The sequence below is a fragment of the Onychostruthus taczanowskii genome, unplaced genomic scaffold, assembly GCF_017590055.1.
Source record: "Onychostruthus taczanowskii isolate IOZ18803 unplaced genomic scaffold, ASM1759005v1 scaffold7, whole genome shotgun sequence".
Taxonomy (NCBI): domain Eukaryota; kingdom Metazoa; phylum Chordata; class Aves; order Passeriformes; family Passeridae; genus Onychostruthus; species Onychostruthus taczanowskii.
This window is the reverse complement of record NW_024504786.1, coordinates 8,658,528-8,680,543: the sequence shown is the minus strand read 5'-3', so window position 1 is coordinate 8,680,543 and position 22,016 is coordinate 8,658,528. Positions and strand designations below refer to the sequence as shown.

Sequence of the window (22,016 nt, the reverse complement as noted above, 5' to 3'; positions counted from 1 at the left end):
GGCCAGCAGCTCAGCAATGGGAGAAGAGGCTGCATCTCCCCATCCCTCAGGAGTGTCCGATGGCAAAACCAGCAAGGGCAGGCTGGTTTCACTCAGGGACATAGAAACTGGAATGGCTGCAGGCTGGCAGTTACTTCTGCGGTCACCAGTGGCTCTAACTCCACTTTAGAGCTAATTTAGGACCTTTGCCCATAGCATCACTACCATTGCCTCTTCTGTGCTGGCCTGAGGCTCTTCCTGGGGGCAGCTGGAACTGGGGATGTAATCTGCTTGTGCTCTGTGGCCTAGCTCTGCTCCCACTCCTTCCCCACAGTTGCCCCAGCAAACATCTCTCCGGGCAAGAAAAGCCAGATGTAAATGCATGTTCCTCTCTCACTGCTCCCCTGGCCCTGAAGAGCTGTCACTCACTGCACTGGGTCAATTTTCATGGCAATATGTCAAAGAAAATCCAATCACTCAACATGGGATGTGATGAATGCAGGATTATTGTATCAGATTCTTCTATTATCAGAGCTGACTGAGGCAGTGACAGCCAAGCAAGGGCTGCAAGCTGGGGCTCCAGCCAGCGCCACTGCTTGGTGCCTGGGCTCCCTCTCTGCAAAGGCAGCTCAAAGGGCAGTGCTCAGCACCACAGATCTGCAGTGCTCAGGATCCTCATCTGCCCTTAGAGACCAAGCTAATAGATGGTGATACACCAGTGTGGACAAGACACTTGGACAAGCAGATTGTCACTCAGAAGGTCCCTTTATGAAGGTCTGTCCAAGCCAGCCATGCCCCAGACCTCTGTGAGGCCTGAGCTTCCCTGCAGCACTTGCCAGCTTGGCCTGAGCCTGGGTCTCAGGCAGAGCAGGCAGCAGGAAAGTCTCACAGAGCTTGGACTGTGGCTGCCCAGGAGTCTGTACACAGCTGTCAGCAGTGAGAGGTTCCCTTGGGTCTCATTCCCAGACTTCATGCTCTCTCATTGCCTTTCTCCCCTTGCCTCAGCTGCCTCTTGCAAGGCAGGAGAGGAGCACACATTGGGTTGAACCCATGTTGGTGAGGTATAAATCCAACTGTTCCCACTCTTCCTTGAGCAACTGGTGGTAACTGGACAGTCAGCATCCCCAGGTCCTTCTTGCTACCCAAGAGCACTTCACTACTGCCTGTATTTCAGGGTATTAGCTGCAGACTGTTACCTGTCACCTAACAGGTAAACTTCTATCCCCTGATATAAGTACTGATCACTGAAGGGGAAGAGACTGGGTTCATGAAGCATCCCAGCTCTTGTGGTGGGGTCAGTATTCATTTTCCACTGCTGCTTCCTAATACATGGCTGCAAATTGCCTTTCCCACTTCCAGTCTTGGCTGTGCTCTTGCTGCAAACACTGACGTGAGTGGCCAGGAGCAAAATCTATCCCATGCACCCAGCAGATGCCTGTGGCTGGTTTGTTTAGGTGTGCACCCAGCTCCACAGAGGGTGCCCGCAGGCAGGCAGCCAGCACTCTGCTCCCAGACCTCCGGCAGAGCTGGGAACCAAGCCACAGTGCCAGAGCTCTTTGCTTCCCCCACCCACCCCCGTGATTTTACAGCTTCACCGAGCAGTTTGAGAGAGAATTACAACATCAAGTGGGAAATTTGACCACTAAAGCCCTCCAAGGAAAAAGAGCTTTGAAGCAAGCAAGATTTGGAGCCTTAAACCTTGACAGAATGCCTGTATTTAGCCCTTCCCAGCTGCCTCACTTGAGATGAAATTTCTAGCACAATCATTTAACTTCTTCATATCATGTCCATGGTGGTAGGAATGGGGATGGGTGTTAGTGCCCTGGGGTTTTAACTCCTTCTCTTGTGTCACTGACAGACTGGGAGGTTGGCAAAGTCATTCCCCGTATCTGTGCTCCCTCCCTCTGTAACTGTGATTTACAAGGAAAGATTTAAAAGCTAAATCTGAGTATTGTGGCAAGCTATTGCCAAGCTGGGGACATGAGAACGGCCCACAGATATGTGAAGGAGAGGAAATTACGTAGGATGAGTGTTAGCTGGCTGTGCTTCCTGCAGTTTGGGGTGATGAATACCAGAGTCACTCCAAAACCAAGTATCTGCCAGATTTTATTCCATAAAACAAATTGCCCCATGACCAAACAAAGCCCCTCACTCCCTTTGGGCCAGACAGCTGTACCCTCCCATTAGACCAGGGGAAACCACTGCATTTGGCAGAAGGAGCAGAGAGGGGCAGACCTGGGCCAGACCTCTTTCCCCCTCAATCTCCAGAGTGCTGATGGGCACTTCTGCTGGAAGGGGCCCCTTTTCCCTCCATGTAGCTGGTGTCTCTTCCAAAAGGACGCAGAGCTCCATTACAATCCCAGGTGTCACTGTAACATGCACAGAAATTAATTAGTAGCTCACATTTCTGTAAGCTTATTCTGCTTGGGAACTACTGGAATTTTTCAGTGAAGGCCAGAAGCTGCTGATACCATTATTTCTATTCACCATTCACACCCTTCTCACATTTAAGCCTTTCATCCCCAGCTCCATCCCACCTTTATCTCTGCCAGCTAAAAGCCTCTGGATAATTTTACCTCTAACTTTTCCCGAGAGCAAATGTGGACCATCCAAAAGCTTCTAGGAAACTTAGCTCTAATAGTAGCATCTTTGTGTTGGGCATACTCCAGCAATAACATAAAAAACGGGTAGCAGCGTTAAGGGGGGAAATCACAGCAAGGCCTGGTATCACTTATTGCTTTCGGGTTACAGTTCCCAAGTGATAACAGCTATTAGCAACACTTTGACGTCTTCCCTACCGTGGAGGGGAGGGCAGGAGACAGAAAACATGTCAAGCCATCACCTCCATGTTAAGTGATAAGTACCTATTTAGACGGCAGAGTTAAGGCTGAATGCATCAAGCAGGGAACACTTTGTGCCAAAAAAAAAAAAAAAAAAAAAAAAAAAAAAAAAAAAAAATTTAAAAGGCCGTATAGATACATAAAAAGCAGGGTTAGGGTATTTGTTTTGCTGACAGCAGCTGTGATGGATTGTTTAAGAAAAATAGACTCCTTATGTTTTTCCAGGGCTCTCAGAAAGAGGAGTCCAGCACTTTAATACTCTGAAATGACTGGCCTTGAGAGGCAGCAGAATGTCAGAGCCAGCGGCGGGGCTGTCCCGACGCTGACACCTGCCCCGGCTGCCGGCGAGAGGCCGCGCTTCGGGCGGCGGGCGGCGTGTGCCGGCAATTTCCATCCATTTCCCCTGCTCCCTGACACCCGTCCCTCCCCGGGGCTGCCCAGGGCTGCCCAGCCGCGGGTCAGGAGCCGCTGGGTGTTGGCATCGTGTCCTTGCCGACATTGCCGCAGCACTGCCCGCGGCTCCCGCACCCCGGGAGGGAGGAGCGGCTCTGGGCACCGGTGGCCTGCGATCGCAGCAGCTGGCATACAGGCCGCAGGATGCACATTTGATTCATTCCAAACCTGCCCCTGTATTTATTTATGCAAACTAGGTGTTGCTCCTCGTTCCGGTGAGCTGCTGAAACGTTCCCAGCAGGATTGGAGGTCCATGGAGCGTGTGGGAGCCTTGCGGGATGAGCAAGGCTGATGTGCCCTGGGGATCTGTGGACATCCAGACACGTCTCTTCTCCTTGGCACGGCACAGCTGGGCTCCAAGGGGCAGGAGGGAACCACTGAGCAGGGCCATGGCTGCCCAGCATGGCAGGAGGAAGGAGGGAGTACAGGGCTTGGACAAGATTGATGGCCTCGTTGCCATTAAGAAAAAAATTAGCCGGTGGCGGCTATCATATTAAAGGGTGAAGAAGCCGTGAATTATTTTCTTAAAGATCTTATCACTTACAATGATAATTTTACCTTCCAAAAGGCCACTTTTAATGAGGCAAGGCAGGCAAAAAGTCATGATTTAATGCCAGATTTTTTTTTTCAAACACATTTTACTGCTTTTTTGTCCATGTTTAAAAAGCGCCGGTGACCTTTTTTTATTTAGCTTGCCCCAGGTGTAATGCTCAGTCTGATCCTCTCAGGGTTTATAACCTCCACGGAGAGTGCCTCTACCCAATGGAGAGATGATTTAAAGGGGAGGGAGAAATATGAAGCTGCACCACCACTCACATACAGCCCTTGCTCCAGCTTGGATCGTGGGAGTTGTGGAGGGGAGACCAGGGAGGGAGCAGGCTCCTCTTCCCCCAGTATCCTCACTCAGACGCGCTCTGAAGGGCAGCTGGGATGTACTGGCAGGCAGGCACAGATGAGCTGGGTGGTGGCCTTAACCCAAGGGAAAAGGGACATCTCAGCATCAAGGCTTGTTCCCACCATGCTGGAGAACCTGGTCCCATGGTAGAGAGCATCTCCACATCGGGCCTGTCTCCACACAGCACCATGTTTTTGGGCTGGAATGACAGAATTTGGGTCTGCCATGCAGCATGGGCATTCATGAGGGCTGTGAGAGCACCTTTTCCCTCCACGGCCATCTTCTCAGAATGCAGTTGACAGAGCAATGGGAATTGTATCTTTACCCTTCCTCTGCTTGCCAGGAGCAGTGTGGGAATGAGCAGAGTGGTGCAGGGAACAGCAAATCCTTGGCTTGTTATGCTGTGGTCAGGCATCCTCACTGCTCAGCCACTGGAAAACAGCCTCAACATGACAATCTGGGGTAAAAGAAGCCAAAATTGGGACTATTGAGGCTGGCCTCCTGCAGGATTCAAAGTCACCCTGGTGGTGAGTGCCTTTTCTAATCCCTTAGCCTCTGAGCCTGCATCCCTGCCTGCCCCCATGGCTGCCCGAGAGGCAAAGTGTGGCACAGCACAGGGAAATGAGAAAAACAAATGAAGTCAAGTTTCCTAAGAGTGAAGGGGAAGTGTGACTTGGCATCTCTAACGCTGTGTTTAACATGCCGGCAAGGTATTTAAAATTGAAGTGCTTGCACACAATTTAAAAATAGACAGTTTATTAATCTAAACTGCAAGTGTATGTAGAAGAGGCCTCGAGATTGACATCTTTGGGATTAGTTTAGCCCTGCGTTTTTCCAGAGGTCATTGCCATGGTGCTCAGGAGGTTTGTGGAATAAATGGGGCCAGCATTCTTCCTAGGACCACACGCTAAAAACTAATACATAACGTTTAATTTACTGTCTCCGTAGCTAGCCCAACCATTTTTCACATAATAATATTGGATTAGAGCTACCAGAAGCTGAGGGGGGGAGCGGGAGGTGGGCAGGGTTTGTCTGTCTGTCGTCGAGGAATGGGGAGATGGGAATTTTTTCCCCTTTTCTAGAATACATTGAAAGACAAAACAGATTTAACCCTCCCAGCTCCAGGATGCTTGACTTTTTAGGGCATTAACTGTTATTCTGTTATTCTGAGTCACAACTGAAGGCTTTGAGCCTCATCCCTCTGTTTTTTAGGACATGTGCAATCCTGCTTATTCAAAAATGGTCCTCACTCTCTATTTAGAAAATAAAGAAACTAAACAAGAGCAGGAGCTTGGGGACTGCATTCTGCAGAAATTCTGCTGAGGGCTTTCCCAGAAATAAATGAGCTGTTCACCAAAGCCCATTAGTTAAACCCATTAGTTGGGTTTAGCCAACACGTGAAGCTAGAGAGCCTCCCTGCTCTGCTGTCTGTCCCCTGGAAAGTGGAGGCTGGGCTCTTGAGGCAGCCCTTGATGGATGCTCCCAGCCCGTGGGCTCCCACTGCCCCTCCCAGTGCCCATCCCTGTTGGGCTGAGCTGAGGAGCAAGCCAGCCCCAAGATGTGGTCTCAGCTGGCAGAAGTGGTTTTGGCCAAGGAAATAACCGAGCACCCCACAGGCAACTCCTCTGTGACCCCTTTCAGGACATCACATCTCCCTGCAGCCAGCAGAACCGTGCTTTATGGCAGAGATGTGCACTGCACACTGGGACATGCCTCCTGCCCTGTGGCAGGGCTGGCAGCTCACACCCGTGGGGTGCAACTCGGTACCCAAACTGCCCTCCTCCAAGCCCAAGCCTGCCTTCCCTCCATGCCCGTGCTGGCTGTGCTGCTGTGCTGTTCTCGTGGAGAGCTCTCCAAGCCTGGGGGATTGCTTGCTGCTGACTGAACCGATTTGTATGCTGAGTCATTTTTCCACTTTCTCATATCTTTCCCAAAAAATGCACACTTTTTCATGTTTCATTTCAGCCCAGAGGCAAATATTTCTGGAATACTTGCCTTTCTCCAAGGTATTATGCTTTTTAATAATGTTGTCACCACACTTGACCTGTCCAATTCAGATGATATCTACACTTCCCTTCACAAACACACACATCTCCAAGCAGTCATTTATTGTCAAATCTTGCCAGCTGATTCTCAGAAACAAACATCTGCAGAGCTGCATTTCCAGTGTACATTTTTTCACAATGTAGTGGGCTATATTTAGCCTAGTTTAGATAATTTATAATTTTAACTAGAATTTTAAATTGCATTTTTCCCTCAAAGTACTCTAATCATAAAGTTCAATTGCAACTCAGCGTACATTTCTTCAGATCCTGTCAAACTCCCATAGTAATTTTCCTGCTGGAGTTCACTGTGTGTAGAATTTAGACTTACCTACTATGGACTTGAAGTTTATCAGTGATCTCTTAGGTCTCAAATATCACAGAGCTTTTTAACCTTCTAAAAGGCTATTTTTTTTTTCCTGTGCTACTTATTAAAATAAATAGCATAATTACTGAAGGAAGAGGTAGTTGCACTGCAAAGGTGCTGAGAGCTTTAGTGCAGTTTACAAAGCTATTGAGAGATTTAGTGGCACTTAAAAAGGGCAGATGAGGACATGTAAGCACTGCTCCACCTCAGCACTCCTGTGCCTTATCATGAGAGTTTCTGCTGTGGTCCTCACATATCATTTCCAGCAGGGCCTGATTCTGTCCCAGCCACCAGACCTGGGGTATAAATGACTGTCCCATTCATTTGTACTTTCCTAGACCCAGCAGCCTGGTCCCCTCATGGGGCAGAGTCCCTTTGCGAAGAGGAGAATCAGTCCCACAGCCCAGTATTCCATCCCAGCACAGTCCCACAGCAGATGCTGTCCATGGCTTTGAGGACAGCTCAGAGACAGGCAGAGAGCTCGACAGTGCTCACAACATGAATTTCTCCTTTCTCTTGCAGTCAATTTTGTTGTCGGCCTCAATCAAGCGGGAAGGAGATTCTCCGACAGCATCACCCCACTCCTCAGATGACATCCATCACTCAGACAGATACCAGGTAAGCAGGTGGATGCTGTTGCTGGTCTCAGCCTTAGGCAGGGAGCCAGCACACCCCGGTGCCCACAGCTCTCTCTGTGTGACAACCTTGTTCTTGGCTATGCAATCACTGCCCTGGTTCTCCTGCCAGCATCATGGGGACATGAGCACTTGTCCCCTTACAGGACTGTGAAGGTGGGCTTTTGTCTGCAAAGTCCTCCCAGCTCTGACTAGAACCACAGTGGTATTTAAAAATGTTTTTAAATCTTTGTAGAGGTTTCTGTTGCACTATATTCACCATTTTGGTCTCATTTCCATGGCTATGTTTGTCATTACCCACCCTGTGCCCAGTGAGAAGCGTTCATAAAAGTGATGTTTTTTACCCATGATTCCCATCCAAGACAGAAATGAGTGTGGACAATCCACAGCCAATGCCAGCCTGTTTTATAAAACAGGCTCCTTCCCAGAGGAGCAGCAGGTCTTGACTTCAGTGATGCAATGAGTAAAACTTGAGGGAGATGGAGCAAGAAATGAAAAGGGCAGCAGCACAAGCGCAGCTTGGCTGGTTGTAAGTCTGTCTGTACTTTTGGGGCTGGCTGGCACAGTTGACTCCAACTCAACACACATCCAACTGTTTGGCTGCAAGTCTCTACTCAGCCACTGGCTTCAGGTAGGCTCTGAAAGACAGCAGATGAATTAATGTTGGTCAAGCACAGACCCAAGCGTGTGTCCGCCTGCTGTGCAGACAGGCTGGGTGGGCTGAGGCTGTACCAGCGGGGCAAATGCCCATCACCCTCTATTCTGTGGTGGTCTGCAGCCATACCCTGTGCCCAGGGTCAGGCAGGCACTCATACCTTCCTGCATCAGCCACTTTGTGGGTGCCAAGTCTGTGTTTGAACCTGCAGAGAGAGGCTGATGACCAGTGCTAAGGCTCTTATTGAGCAGACCCAGTTATAACGTGTTCCTGAAGATGGGTCCTGTTAGTAGCAGATTTGTACATTTGTTGCCCGTTATTCCATCCTCTGTCCTATTTATTGATTATATTATCTGTTGTGGATCATATTCCCATGTGGCTTTGAGGTATAACTTGGTGTCACATCACAGCTGCTTTACTCTCCCATGAACAATAAAAGCTGGAGCAAAGTAAGAGAAGCAAAACCTTGCAGAAGATACAGAAATGCCTGTTTCAGGTAATCCTGCTCTCTTTCCTGCCTGTTTATTAAGGCTAATAGATAAATTATATTCATTTCAAAAGAGCATGGAAGAGATTTTTACTATGGCACCTTTGTTGGAGAACCCCCCCTCCCTTCCCACTCTTCCAGACATCAGTCTCTGTGAGACTGGTGGCCCCTTGCAGCCCTCTATTCCTGTACATTTTTATTATGTCATACTCAAAGACAAATATTCTTAGCAGAAGCCCCTCTATGTGCTGAGTCCAGCTACTCTCTAATGTGCTTTAAGTTTGTGAGCATATTTTATGGAGGGTTGCAGCCCTTAATGCAAACGTGTAATGGGAGATGTATGTCTGCACTGCAGGGAGAAAACACCTCTAGGGCCTGATTTTCATTTATGCTTGTGCTGGCTGAGTTACGCTGCACTGGCAGTGTAAAGGGACCTCAGAGTGGGTGCCAAGGGTGTGTAAAGCCTCAGTGTATTCTTAATAAAGCCGCAATATGAACGAGAATTCAGCCTGCCTGGCTTACCAAGGGAAAAAACCCAGGAAGCAGAGCAGAAGACTCTCACGGTGGTGATTTTAAGGGCTGCAAAATTTAGCTTTCCATATGCAGAGGTGTGCTGGAATTATGACTGTCCCTTGTGATCTAATCATGATTATACACTGTATTAGTAACATGCTAGAACGTGAGTTATTGGCATTTGGGTTTTCAGAATTCCTGTGGCTCCGTTTTCTCAGTCTTTGTGCTTATATACCAATGGGGATACTTAGGGAAGGAGATTAATGAATAGGAGTGCTACGGAAATAGGGGCTTGCACAGCACTAGGACTGCTGGAATTGCTCCCCATGCTGAGAGGGGGCTGCAGTGAAGGCAGTGGGGTGGCTCCTGGATGTGGGGAGGAGGCATCCTCCTGCCTCCCCTGTGCCAAGCCTGGGGGAGCTGGAGTTTGGTACATGGAGACTGATCAGGCCGAGGTAGTGGCAGCCAATGGATTTGGTCAGTAGGGGCTGCTCCTCTTACAGTATGCTTTGTCAGATGGAGCTTTGAGTAAAAACAAAGCCATTTTAGTTACATTTAGATAAAACCCTGAATACCCAGTGGAGAAATCAACAGCAAATTGCAAGTGAAACATCATGCTGCAAAGATGGCATTTCAGGCTTGGAGGGAGCCCACAGAATATTTGTGACTGAATAGCAAGTGTAGTGTAAGCAAAAGCCTAAAATCCTTGTCCAGGGAAGGCTCACCTCCCTCCCCCCAAGCTCAGGTAAGCGTGCCTCCCAAAAGACAGCTCAATTCATTAAAAGGGTAAAGCAAACAATCAGCAGCTGTGATTCTGTAAGTGAGCCATGTATGAAAATCCAGCTGTGTGTTCAGCAGGCAGGCAGAGCTGGGATGTAGGACAGGCTGTGCAAAGCTCACCAGCCAGCACCTGAACTGTCCTGCTGCCCATCATCGTCTGGGGCAGCAAAACGTGTACCAGGGTGGGTTTTGTTTTCCATCTGAAGAAGAGACAGATTGTCAAGGGCCAGAGATGTGACCCAAAATATAGGTTTGACTCCAGGAAACAAAGTCTGAGGAGTCTGCAGAAAGGGGAACGGATGGGATTTGTGTGTATAGGAGCTCTGCTGCCCAGTTTGTAGACCCCAGCTCTGTCCTAATCTCAGGCTGGTCTGCTGGGGCCATCCTCCTCCACAACTGTGCAGCAGATATGGGAGGGAAACCCATGAGACAGTTCTGACTGCGCAGGTTTGCTGAAGCATGGAAAGGAAAAGAGGGAGGAGTGCCTGGAAAGCTCAGGCTCTGCCCGTAGCCAAGGTGTTCCTGTGGTAGAGGCCATTTCTGGGCAGGGCAGGCAGGTGTCAGAGGCCGGGAGCTGAGGCGGATGCTCAGCCTGGCCAGATGCAGATGGTGTCAGCAGGCAGAAGGACGGGCTCCACTTCCCAGGGCCCTGCTTCCCCGAGGCTCGACTGCCCCAACCAGGGCAGGCTCCCAGGGCTTCATGGCAAGGCCACAGAAGGGCCCGTTGGCCTCCTGCCTTTGGGTCTTATTATCCCTGGATTCTGATTGGCCAAGAGCCATTGGGCCCCAGTCTCTGATTGGGCAGAGGAAGTTGGAGAGTGACACTCTGGTGCCTGATTGGTCTGTGCCTCTGCGTTATTTTCAGGGCTAAGGCTTTGATTGGTCAGTGATGTTGGGACTGAAGGGTGCTCAATCACTATTGGACAGGGGAATCTTGTTGGATAAGGAAATGAGGAAATCAGGATAAGGAAAATCAGGAAAACTGCTTTCCAGTTGCCCCTAGGCTCTGATTGGTCAACTGCCCCGGGGCAGCAACCTGCCTTTGGGGTCTGATGAATCATGGCCCTTGGGTTCCAGTGGGTCCTGATTCCTGATTGGCCAGGCACTCCAGGGTCTCAGTAACCCCTGATTTCTGATTGGCCAGGCTCCCCAGGGTCCCAGTAACCTCTGATTTCTGATAGGTCAGGTACACAGGGACCCCCGTAACCCCTGAATTTTGATTGGCCAGATCCTCTGGGTTCCGGCCGCCCCGGGGCTCTGATTGGCCGGGCTCGCCGGGCGCTGCCGCCCCCTGTCGGTTGTCATGGGAACTGCCTGCTGAACTCTCACCCGCGCGCCGCGGGTCACATGACCGGGGCCAACATGGCGGCGGCCGCCGGGGGCTGATCGGCGGCGCCCGCCGGGCCGTGCCGCATCCACCCGCATCCCGGGCCCGCCGCCCGCTGCCCGCCCGCGGCGCCCGCGGCTATGCAGAGCGGCAAGAGGGGGCCCGGCGGCGGGGGCCGGGAAGAGGTGGGTGCTGCGGTGGGGGGAGGCCCGCGGACGAAGCGTTGTCCCGGGGATGCGCGGGGAGTGGGGGGACCGGACCGGGCCTTGTGTACGGGCGAGGGGAGAGTTGTTTACATCCGCGTGCTGACGCTCTTGTCTCCCCTCTGCAGACCTTTCTGCGGGTGCGAGCGAACCGGCAGACCCGGCTGAACGGTGAGTGCGGCCCCCATCGCGCCTGCCCCTCCGGAGAAGTTTCCAGAGTTGGGCCGAGTTGTGTGGCACCCCCGTGTCCCCCGCACCGCAGGCCGGGAGCTGCCACCAGCCTCGCCGGGGCCTCGATTTGCCGGGAGGGCACCGGGGGCGTTCGGGTGAAGCCCTCCATGCCCCCCCTAGGAAGCGCTCCCGGCGCCGGGATCCCGCAGCCGGTGTGAAACCGGCCCCACAGCCGTGTACTCTGTGCGGCCCGGCTGCCGAGCTCTCACCGCTCACATGGCTGAATCTTGCAGTAAACTTTTGGGAAGCCTGAACGTCATCTGACGTCATGGTTTGTTTTGTTTGGGTTTTTTTTTCCTCTCTAACCCATAGATGCTGGTGTGGTACTTTTATCTGTGGGTGCTCCTAACAAGTAAACAACTATTTCTAGTGGACAGTGGCTGGTATTAAAAAACCAAATCAGAGAAAGGAAGCCCATCTCTGCTTTGAAATTGGAAAGAAAAGCTGAAAGGAAACTATTTTTATTAAAGCTGAAGAAGTTGAAACTTTTCTCAAAGTTCAGAGGTCAGAACTTAACATGTACACAGTAACAATGTTCTGTCATCTGGTTTTGTACTGCTTGTAGCTACTTCAGGATGTAGTATTTAGTCAGAATTTGGTTTTTCAGGTTAATAGGAGGTTCATTAATCTTGAGCTTCCTGGTGTGATAGTTCACTATAACACATCTGATGAGCATTTGGAGTTTACTTAGAAGAAGATCTGCTTGAACAAAAGAGCAAAAGGGTTTAGAGTGTGCTCATAGCAAAACCATTTTCTTGAATTTGAAGCCCTCCATGTTTAGTGTAGTCTTATGCAAATAGAAGCTACTGATCCAGATCTTTGATAAGTGAGACTTAGGTGAATTCACACCTAGCCTTAGAATTTTTAAATATCAACCCAGAGGGCTAAAAACCTGCAAACTCCAGAAAGTCTGTTAAACCACAGAACAAAGAAAGGAGTTACCTTGCACCGGTGACAGGTGACTGCTGGCAGGGGCTCACTCTGCACTCCAGGATGTGTGCAGGGAGCTGCCAGTGCTGGCAGGCAGACACAGACTTCACATGGCCCAGACACACGAGGTGCTGCTCTGGTCGCTTGTTTTGTGTGACCGAGGTCTCTGGAGTCAAGGATGTCAAACTGTTCCTTTATCATAGTTGGATAGCTAGGGCTAAGCTCTCTCCTTCCACCTTTTTTCAGGCCAGCAATTGAGGTGCAGTCACCTTATTTTAAATATTTTTTTAGAAGTCTGAGCCAGGCTTGTGAAATTGTTGGTGTTGTGGAGTCCCTCAGTGTGAGACGAAGCTCTCGGTGAGAGCGTGCTCTGCTGAACTGGCTCAGTATTGCTTCGTGCTTTTGTCTCCATCCCAAAGCAGGGCTGCTGCACAGCCTGGATACACTGTGATCTCCTTTTGGGAGCTCTTCTTGGCCTGTGTTGTTAGATGTTTTTGTGAACCCATGCTCATCTAAAGGGAGGCAGGTAGTTTTGTACAGCATTTGCATTGTTTTTGCTAGACATTTTACTCTTTTTTATGTACCTTTTGTGGTACAGCCATATTCTAAATGGAAGAATATATGTGCTGCCCTAATAATGCTGTGGTTTCCTGTCTGTTCTGTACTTCACCCTGATATGAAGAGGGTCCAGATGTCAGGGAGCTGGATGCAGAAATTCAGGTGAAGTCCCAAAGAAGGTCAGATTACATCAGACCTGGTTCCTTCTGACCTTAGCTTTTTGTGACCGATTACTGCTGTTCCCAGAACATACCTGTAGTGATGTCTGGTCCAGTCTGCACCCAGCCACATGGCTGGGTGGGTTCTGCTGCTTCTTTCTCTGCATGTGTCTTTACATCTGTACTTCTGGACACTGGCTGCTTTCTAGTTTCTTCCTCCACATTTGTTTGTACTGAAATAATTGCAGTATTTGTAAGCTATGCCACCTTATTGTTGAGTAATTTGAGCAGTAATGCTTTAAATGGAGAACACTGGAGTGCTGTAGGGAAAAAAACCCTCTTATTTATCTATAGCTCGTATTTTAATGAGCTTCTAATCAATCATGCAACTTTGGTTTCCTAATCCTGATTATTTTACATGAACAGAAGTTGTGTAGGACTTGTTCAAGGACAGCTGGCTTTTTTTTCATATTCTCATTGACACACTGCAGAAACTTCAAATATAGCAAATGCAGTCTGTCAAATAAAAATCTATTTCATTTGTTTTGTTATGTTTTATGTGTACTTTTCAATACTGTTGTAACCAGTTTATCTTGGTATTTCTGTCAAGCATTTATGAGCTGAGTTCTAGAAGCACTTCTGGAAACTCCTCCCATAAAAATGGCTCACAGTGTTTGCTCTTCTTCCACATTGTCCTTGACTCTAATCTTGGCTGCCAGGCTGTTTGTGACTCAGTCTTGTTTGGACCTTGATGTTTTCCATCCTGTTGTGTTCATTTGGGAATGTGCAAAAGGAGCTAAGGGAAGAAAAGGTAGAGAGGGAAATGTCTTCTGTGAGCTTCTGTTGGCCTGCCCACAACATGATTAGGTCTGATAGCAACATGGTTCACACGTACCTGACTGGCCAGAAGTTTAATTCTGTAAGTCAAACCTGTGACTTAAATTGAGCTGTAAATAAGGCAAATGCATTTTCAAGCCCAGGAGCAGGAGAATAATGTTCTGTCGGTTAGGTTCTTGGTTGAGTGTTTGTATCACAACTTCCCTGTCAGCCTCAGTGAGTTAATCCTGCACTTCTCACCTGTGCTAAACTCACTTTCCAGAGGTCCTGTCCTTGTGAACCCTGGCATATGAGGTGCTGATTCCTGATGAACCTGTGTGACAAAGGAAGCATTTCTTTCATTTGCCTTATTTCCAGTGTTGCCAAACTGGAGACTTTAAGCCACCCTGTAAATTGATGCTTGTGGAGTTTAGCAGTGCAGAACAAGTTAGGTAGTCATTCAAAATTAGAGGCACAAACTTTGGCTTAGTGTATCAGAACATGGGTTCAGCAGGTTAAGTAGGTGCCAACCTTAGAGAATAGTGTCACATTGAAGGTTGCTCAGAATCATCTCTGTGGAACTTCGACCATGCAAATCTGAAAGCTGCACTGAAACTCTTGTGAATCTGGCCCTTTGAATGTTCTTTTTTGGGCAGATGAGCAGCAAATTGTACTTAAGGCCTCAAATGGGTTCCTTCTTGACCATCTGTTTCCTTGCTTTGCTTCTTCTTGAGATGGCTTTTTGTGCTCCACCAGTACTGCCATTGTTCCCTTGCATCAGATGCTGCGGATGAGTTTGATCATTCACAAAAGCTTTCTGTGACAGATCTAACAAAAGTAGGTGTAGCCACTCCTCAGGACTCCTATAGTAGACTTGCAGAGAGCAGGTGCTAGTTCTTGTGCTTGAATATCTTTGACATAAGTTTAGGGTTATTTCCAAAGTTTCCAGAGTTCTCAGGTGAGTTGTAAAGTCCTTACAAAGCTCCATTTGCACCTCCCTGAGAAGGCGAGTCCAGTTTTGGGGGTTACCCCAAGCCTGTCTCTCCAAACGGATCGTGCAGTTTGTTGAACCACCAGCACCATGTCCTGAGCTTTTGTAGCTGATGGGTGGGGGAGGAATAAAGCTGGATGATTTTCACTGGAAAGGAGACAAAAATGCTTCTACTTTATTTGATTGGCCTGACATTGCAGGAGCTGCTAATGATGTCTGCGTAGGACTCAAGGGACCACTCAAACTGGTGGAGGGAACCATAAGAGATATTGCTAGTAACTTAATCATGACCTTTGATGCTGCAGGAGAGGTTGGTGCAATGTCCACTGCTAGATGCCATGTAAGAGCACTTCTGAGGTAATTAGTGCTGTGTCCTGAAGGTGAATTTTTACTTGGGGAGGGGAGTACCAGTGAAAACTAAAATCCATTAGCATTTCTCACAGGAAGTTTGGCTGGACTAGAGAGTAACATGATCTTTAGGAATTAATGAGGTTCAGCCTTGATGAGGAGGGCTCATTGTTAGAAAAAATCCTCGGTGTTTTCTGCCAGTAAGGCAGCAGTGGTGGGTTGGCTCCTTGTCTCTGCGCCTGTGTGAAGGCAGGGACCAGTGTGCCCTCAGCAGCAGAGGCTCTGTGGAGTGCAGTTTGGCTCCTTCTCTAGTGCAAGCAGCCTCTCACCTTGCATAGCCCCGTATTAGAGAAATACATATCAGTGAAGGGAAGAGCAATTCCACAGCCAGCACAGCTCCTAGGTTAAGTCAGAGACCATAGCTGAGTTCCCCTGCCCTTGTAGAGGATCCTAGTTCTTGCTCACCTCTGTGTGCTACTTTCTCATTCCTCTGCTGTGGTGACTTAAACTCCCCGGGTGCCTGATGGTTTCGTGTAACCTGAAGGAGAACATGCACTTGCAGCAGGAGCCGTGTCCGGGGTAATGTACATCTTTAAAAGTGGGGCCTCGGAGGTGCTGGAAGCCCTCTGATAGCCTAATAATAATTATTAATGCTAATAAAAACTAGTGAACTTCTCACCTTCTGGCAGAAGGTTGGAATAATAACTATGGAGTCTTTGTTCAGTCAGAGGTAAGACTGGGTCAGGCTTATGCAAAAACCTCCTTGCCTGAGTTCTGTCCTCTTTGTACATCCAGTCCTCAACTGGCTGCATTTTTATCTTCCTGAATTACAGGAGGGAGAGAATGACTTTTTCTTATTTTTTTTTTTCCCCTCTCCATGCTCCTGCGACAGGAGCGAGGGAGAGAGGGATTAGTGAGCTAATTAGAAATGATCGCATCTATCAACACTAATTAGCAATCCTGTGGTCTCACTTGCGTGTTCTTTTGAGCTGCTCCCCTTCGGGACAGCGCCACAATCAGCCCCTGCCTCTGGGGCCGCTCGGTCCCTGCCGCGCTGATTGGAAGTGATGGCCGGGCTGCGTGTGTCGGGCAGGGACAGCGCCGCTCGGATGTGCTTTCCAGGCTGCTCCCTCTCTGTTCCTCCTGTCACCAGGGGCACCCTTGGCCTCCGTGGGCACGACGCTGCCACTGCTAATGACCAGAGATTGAAAATGGCAGGGGGATTTGTTTTCAACACCTCTTTCCTCCAGTGGCTTTTTCACTTGTGGCGCTGCAGCTCAAAGGGCTGCTGCTCTGCAGAGCTAAATAAGCCAGGATAGGGGCTGGCTGCTGGGTCTGGTGTAGAGCTGGAGCAGTGAGGTTCTCTTCCCAGCTCTGCACTAACATTTCAGCAGCAGATCAGGTGCTTGTTCTGACAAAATGTTCCCAAGAATTTATCTGTAGAAGACCCAAAATAAGTTGTCTTCCTTTTGTCACTGCTGCAGTGCATGGATTGGAGGATGGCAGTAAAAAACCCCTAAAAATGCTAATAAATTCGCCAGGCAGACTGCTCTAACTGAATTGTTTGGCCATGGGGAGTCCTACCAGAATAATTAAACTGCTCATTCCCTGCATTTCCCTGTTAAAAGCATGATGAGGTGAGAGAAATTTGTGTCTGCAATCAGGATAGAGAAGGCTTTGTTTCTGTGTTTCTCTCCAGATGGGTGTTTGCTGAGGAATGCTCAAGTCATGTGTGATTCCAGCCTCCTTCCATATTTTTTGCTAGCTCTACAGAGCTGGTGAGGCAAGGAAAGAGCATCCTAAACTTACATGAAAGAGCCATGCTGAAGGATATAGGTATGCACTAAACCAGAACTTCAGAAATCTCTTGGGCACTAAAGTACAAGCCAGAAAGAGTGTGGCTTAACTCTGCCTAAATTAGAGGGTTGTGGAACTGTCAGTGTGGTATACCCAGCACAAGAGAGGGTTGTGGAGCTTCAGCAAATAAAATTTAGACAAATGATGAAAGCTGTGTGTTTTGAGAGTCCATGTTGTTCGAAGTGCCAGATATCAAAAACACTCTTGTTTTGGTCTCAAGTTGCTGTCTCTTACTCTAGGAATGTCACATTTAGAGAATCCTTTCCAGCATGTGAGGAGTAGAGATGTATTTTTCAGGGAGTTTTCACACATACGTATTTCAATGAGGAAAAACAATGCCCATGGAATAATTTGAAGCTTTCATAGTGCTGGAGCATGAGACAGTACAGGGGATGATGAATACTCCTAGTGCCAGATTGTGGGAAAATATATCCTGACCCAGAGAGTCCTGAGTCCAGGGAAACCAACAAGAAAGTCTTGAAGGAGGCCTTTCTGGTCTGTGCTGATGTGTTAAGCTGAAACTTTGTAATTCACTTAATGTTTGTGCTCTAAACTGATGCACTTGTGAAAACAATCAACAGAAACTTGCCTGTACACTGCTTCTTCTCATCCTGGCATTCCAGAAGCTTTCTGTGGCTCGTTGGCTGCAGGGAGCCGTTGATCCCACAGTGTTCAGGCATGAAGGCTTCCAGAGCATGCTGCAGTGCTCACAATGTCAGTAACGATTTCTGGCTAGTGCAGCTTTTTGGTGGTGTCATCTCTCATTATCACATGGGCTTTCCTTGGGCTTTTTCTTGTCTCTCATTCAGAATTTTGACCTTCCTTATTAATTAAACAGTGACTTTCCTGCAGCCAGTGATTGAGTTATTCAGTAATACCTGCCTAAAGCCATCATAATAAAAGACAGAAGTTCTTTTTAATGCAAATGATTTGGTTCCAGATGTTTTGATCACATTAAACGATGGCTCAAATTAACCAGCTATTGGATTAAGCAACAGGCTACCTTGGCTGCTTTTTCTAATCATCATGATTCCTAACATGTTTGTTTCCCAGAGCATGCTCTCAAGAAGGCAGTATAGCCCCTAGTTTTCATGAAATAAAAACAATAGAAAGGCAGAAGCTATCTAGCATAGGTCCTGTGTTTTTCATAGCAAATCTCTTTCCTTTCCATAAATATTGCGTGCTACCAAGATGGTTCTCTGATTTGTTTGTGGTGGTCTGAGAAGGAATTTTTCAGGGTGTACAGGAGGCTTTGTGGTCCTGGAAGTGATTGTTAAATACCTTGTCCAAGGCTATCAGGTGCTACATCATCCTTCCACAATCTAAGGAAGTTCTTGTAGGGGGAGTAGACATGTTAGTGGAAGGGCCTCAGATTTAGAAGGCAAAATCCAAAACAGGCTTCAGTGGCTTGATCACTCAACTTTGAAAGCAATTTCAGGTTTCCGAGGGAAAGATTTTAACCATTCTAATAACTTACCATGGGGATATGTAGCAGATACCCTTCTCCTACTTTTTAAATTGTGAATAGCTGCCTCTGTGGAATCAGAGTGCTCAGCTACAGGTTACAAATTTCCTCTGAAAAGTCACAAGTAACAGTCTCTGTACTCTGTACATAGCGGTCAGAACTGGGAGTGACTGGGATTTTCTGGTGTGAAATCTTAACATTTTTGCCAAGGGCTTATTATTTGGAGCTGAGCAAATAAAGAGAGGACCTACAAACTTGACATGTCTTTCTTTTTTGTTTGTTTTCTTTCCCTGGTTTCTCCATGCAGCTCGGATTGGAAAAATGAAACGGAGGAAGCAAGACGAAGGGCAGGTATGTCCCCTCTGCAGCCGGCCTCTGTCAGGATCCGAGGAGGAGATGAGTAGGCATGTGGAACAATGCCTTGCAAAGGTAGAGGCGCAACAGGATCACCAGCTGCCATTCCCTTCTCCCTACTCCCAGCTCTGTCTGTAGTTGACCTAATGTGGGGCAAAAACTAACGTTGCTGAGCTTGCAGGCAATGCTAACTGTCTCCCTAAGATCTGTAGTCACTTCTTTGTCTGGGAAGATGGATTCTTCTGGATTTTTCTGTTCTGTTGCATTAGTAACTTTTACTTCTTGCACTGTTCTGCTGTTACAGAAGTCTAATTTGTAGATTTTAAAGGTGGAGCTATTGAAGTTTATGAACCTTTTGTAGGATTTCAGGCATCCTGTGTAGCTCAGGAAGAACAGTTCGTTTTGATCTGTGCTTTTGACAACATTAGAATTATTGTTTGTTGGGTTCTTTTGTAGCAGACTGGACTTTTAAAGGTTGCATGATCATCTTACTCCGGGAAAGTGCATTTAAGCAGAACCATTCTCTTGCTGCTCATCCCTGAGACAGCAAGGAAAGAGAAACAAGCCCCAGGGGAGGGAGAGAGTTTTGTCATAGGGCTTTTTGTTTGTGTTTCTCAGGAGAAACCTTCAATAGAGGACTTGTTACCTCAAGAGGTGCGTAGTATAAAGAGAGGTGTATTTTGATCAGTGTGCCCCAAAACTATGTTACAGGACAGCGCTTCTGCTTGTGGTCAAAGGAATCTGTGGTATCATGTTCCATGACAGAGGAATTTTGCATGCAAGGCAGGGAAATGCATGTTGAAATGAACACCAGCATTGTTGTAGGGACCAGACCTTATATTTCCTAGAGTAAAAATTACGAAACTTGCAACTTGTTTTAATCTTAGGTTGTCAAGTTCTTCTAGTACCTATTTACTTCTAGTTTAGGTTAGTAGGAACAGGGATGGGAATAGAGGCTGCTGTATGCTCTAAGCTGTCCTGGGAACAGCCCAGCTTTTCTTCCCCATCCCACCATGAGTTATGAACCCCAAAGAGCCATTTCGTGCACCTCAACACTCTGCCCCTCTCTCTGCTTTACCCCATGCAGAGAGAAGGTTCGTGCATGACTGAGGATGACTCTGTGGACATCGAGAACGAGAATGGCAACCGCTTTGAAGAGTACGAGTGGTGCGGGCAGAAGAGGATACGGGCCACTACTCTCCTGGAGGGAGGATTTCGAGGTGCGCCAGTGTTTTGGGGGCACTTGTGAATCGTTCTGCTCTGGAAGTTGATCATTACCTGTCTTTAAAGGGAGGGACATGGGGATTTCCCTTCCACAAAAGGCAGAATCATCAGCCTTTGCCAGAATGTAATGTGATTTCAATTTTTTGTCCCTCTTGAACGATGAGAGTCAAAATTTGTGCAAATCTTTAACATAGCGTGGGGTTATTTCTTTCTCAAGGAATGTGGCTGAAGAGGGAATGGGTAGATTATGTGGGGAAAATAACATTTTATATCTCACACGTAGTAAGAAATACATGGAAATATGTGAAGAGAGGGAAATAGAAATGAAATTGTAAAAATTCCCAGCCTGGAGTGACGAAAGCTGGTGTATCAGCCTCTGGTGATGTATTGGAGGTGACAGCTAAGTCGCTTTAGCACCTGCATAAAATATTAAAGGGCCAGTTGTGCATTTATCACTCCATCCCTTTTAAGGTTGATAAATGAGAATCCAGGAACCTGCTCTGCACCTCCAGCACTGCAAGCCCTTAGGGCTCTCAGACAAACACATTTTATTTTTCCTCCTTCTTTTGCTCCTTCCCCAGTGACGGGGAAATCAGTTACCAAGGAGAGAGTGAGTTATGGCAAAATTTGACCTCTTGTGAGCTTTATTGGTGAATGTAATTTTAGCTAGAAACCTGGCCCCTTTCTTACATTCAGCCCTTTGGCCTCAAAGAGGAGGATTTACTAAACTGTTCATTGGCATGAACCTCAGGCACTCACGAGAGTTTCTCACAAGCAATCCACGTAGCGCATGCTTAATGAGAGGAGGAGTGCTGGCTCCCTTCGTTCAATAAAGAGGATGGGATGTGATCTCTTCCTATATCAGCTTGGATTTTAATTTAAAATATCTCAAGGGGAAAGGCTACTGCATGAGGGAGTTGGACTTAAAAGCCAGCCGTGTGCTCAGCGAAAACCAGTCACTCCTGATCTGCTCTTGCTTTCCTCTGAAATTAAATTGTATCTGGGTTATAGCAGAGCAGATGATAAGGACCAGCTTCTTTGGACTTTAAAGGACCCCCAGTGAAGCTCACGCTATTACATGCTGTGTCAGTAGCCTAACTCTTTTTGTGACTGCATGGAGAGTTGTGTCTGTGCATGATTCCGTGTAGAGGCCTGATGAGACCATGCAGGATCTTAGACTATATTCATGTAGCATAGACACTGCAGTCTGTAGAAGGGAAGCATGGGATGTCTGTGTGCTTCTGTTGTTATCATCACTGCTAGTCCTGGTTAGAAAAAGCTAAGTTCATTTCTTCCCACTTTTTCTGTATGAGTGGTTTCTTCCTTCATCCCCACCAAACACCTGCATTTGAGGAGAGCATGCTTTTCCACTTCTTTTGGTGCAGATATGGTGCTGTCTTCGCCTGGTGAATGTTCCCAGTTGCTTTTGAGTTAACTCACTGATGTGTGATCTGAATCTTTCACATTCTTGGTCATATGGAGAACCTTTCAAATGAGGCTTCAGGTGGACAATATGTGTGTAATTGATGTAGTTAGGCTGGGTAAATTTAAAATCCTTGCTCTTTGTTACATTTTCTTCATTATTTTAAGGAATTCTCAAATGTGTTACTTGTTACCGTGTCGATCACCTGCTTTCCTCCACCAGAGGTTAGACAGGTTTTAACATCAGTCAGTGCTGTAACCTCTGCCAGGTGGATACACACACATGAACAGATACTTGTGCAGTTCATTCATACTTAGAGATGGCATTGCTTCCATCAGGAATTATGGGGTCTATCTCTTCTTTCCTTTTGGAGACCTTTGTCACACCTTCAGGAATTACATGGACAGATCTGGGAAAAGATTGGAAGTCCAGGAGGAAAGCCAAATACGTGCAGTTCTAAAATCCTCCATAATGACCCTGCTGAC

The 22,016-nt window shown here is 47.7% G+C and overlaps 1 protein-coding gene across 6 annotated transcripts in view; it reads left to right on the top strand.

The window, feature by feature from the left end:
- The window catches only part of RNF220 (ring finger protein 220), a 217,863-nt gene that overhangs the window by 150,918 nt on the left and 44,929 nt on the right, over positions 1-22,016 (top strand). For 3 of the 6 annotated variants that reach the window (XM_041421455.1, XM_041421457.1, XM_041421458.1), the window contains 4 exons: positions 7,099-7,194; positions 11,305-11,347; positions 18,838-18,959; positions 19,972-20,104. In XM_041421455.1, coding sequence (XP_041277389.1) covers positions 7,099-7,194; positions 11,305-11,347; positions 18,838-18,959; positions 19,972-20,104 — 394 coding nt within the window. Of the gene's footprint in view, positions 1-7,098; positions 7,195-10,986; positions 11,159-11,304; positions 11,348-18,837; positions 18,960-19,971; positions 20,105-22,016 lie in introns of those variants that run through there. The other 3 variants (XM_041421460.1, XM_041421459.1, XM_041421461.1) reach the window with 2 other exon arrangements.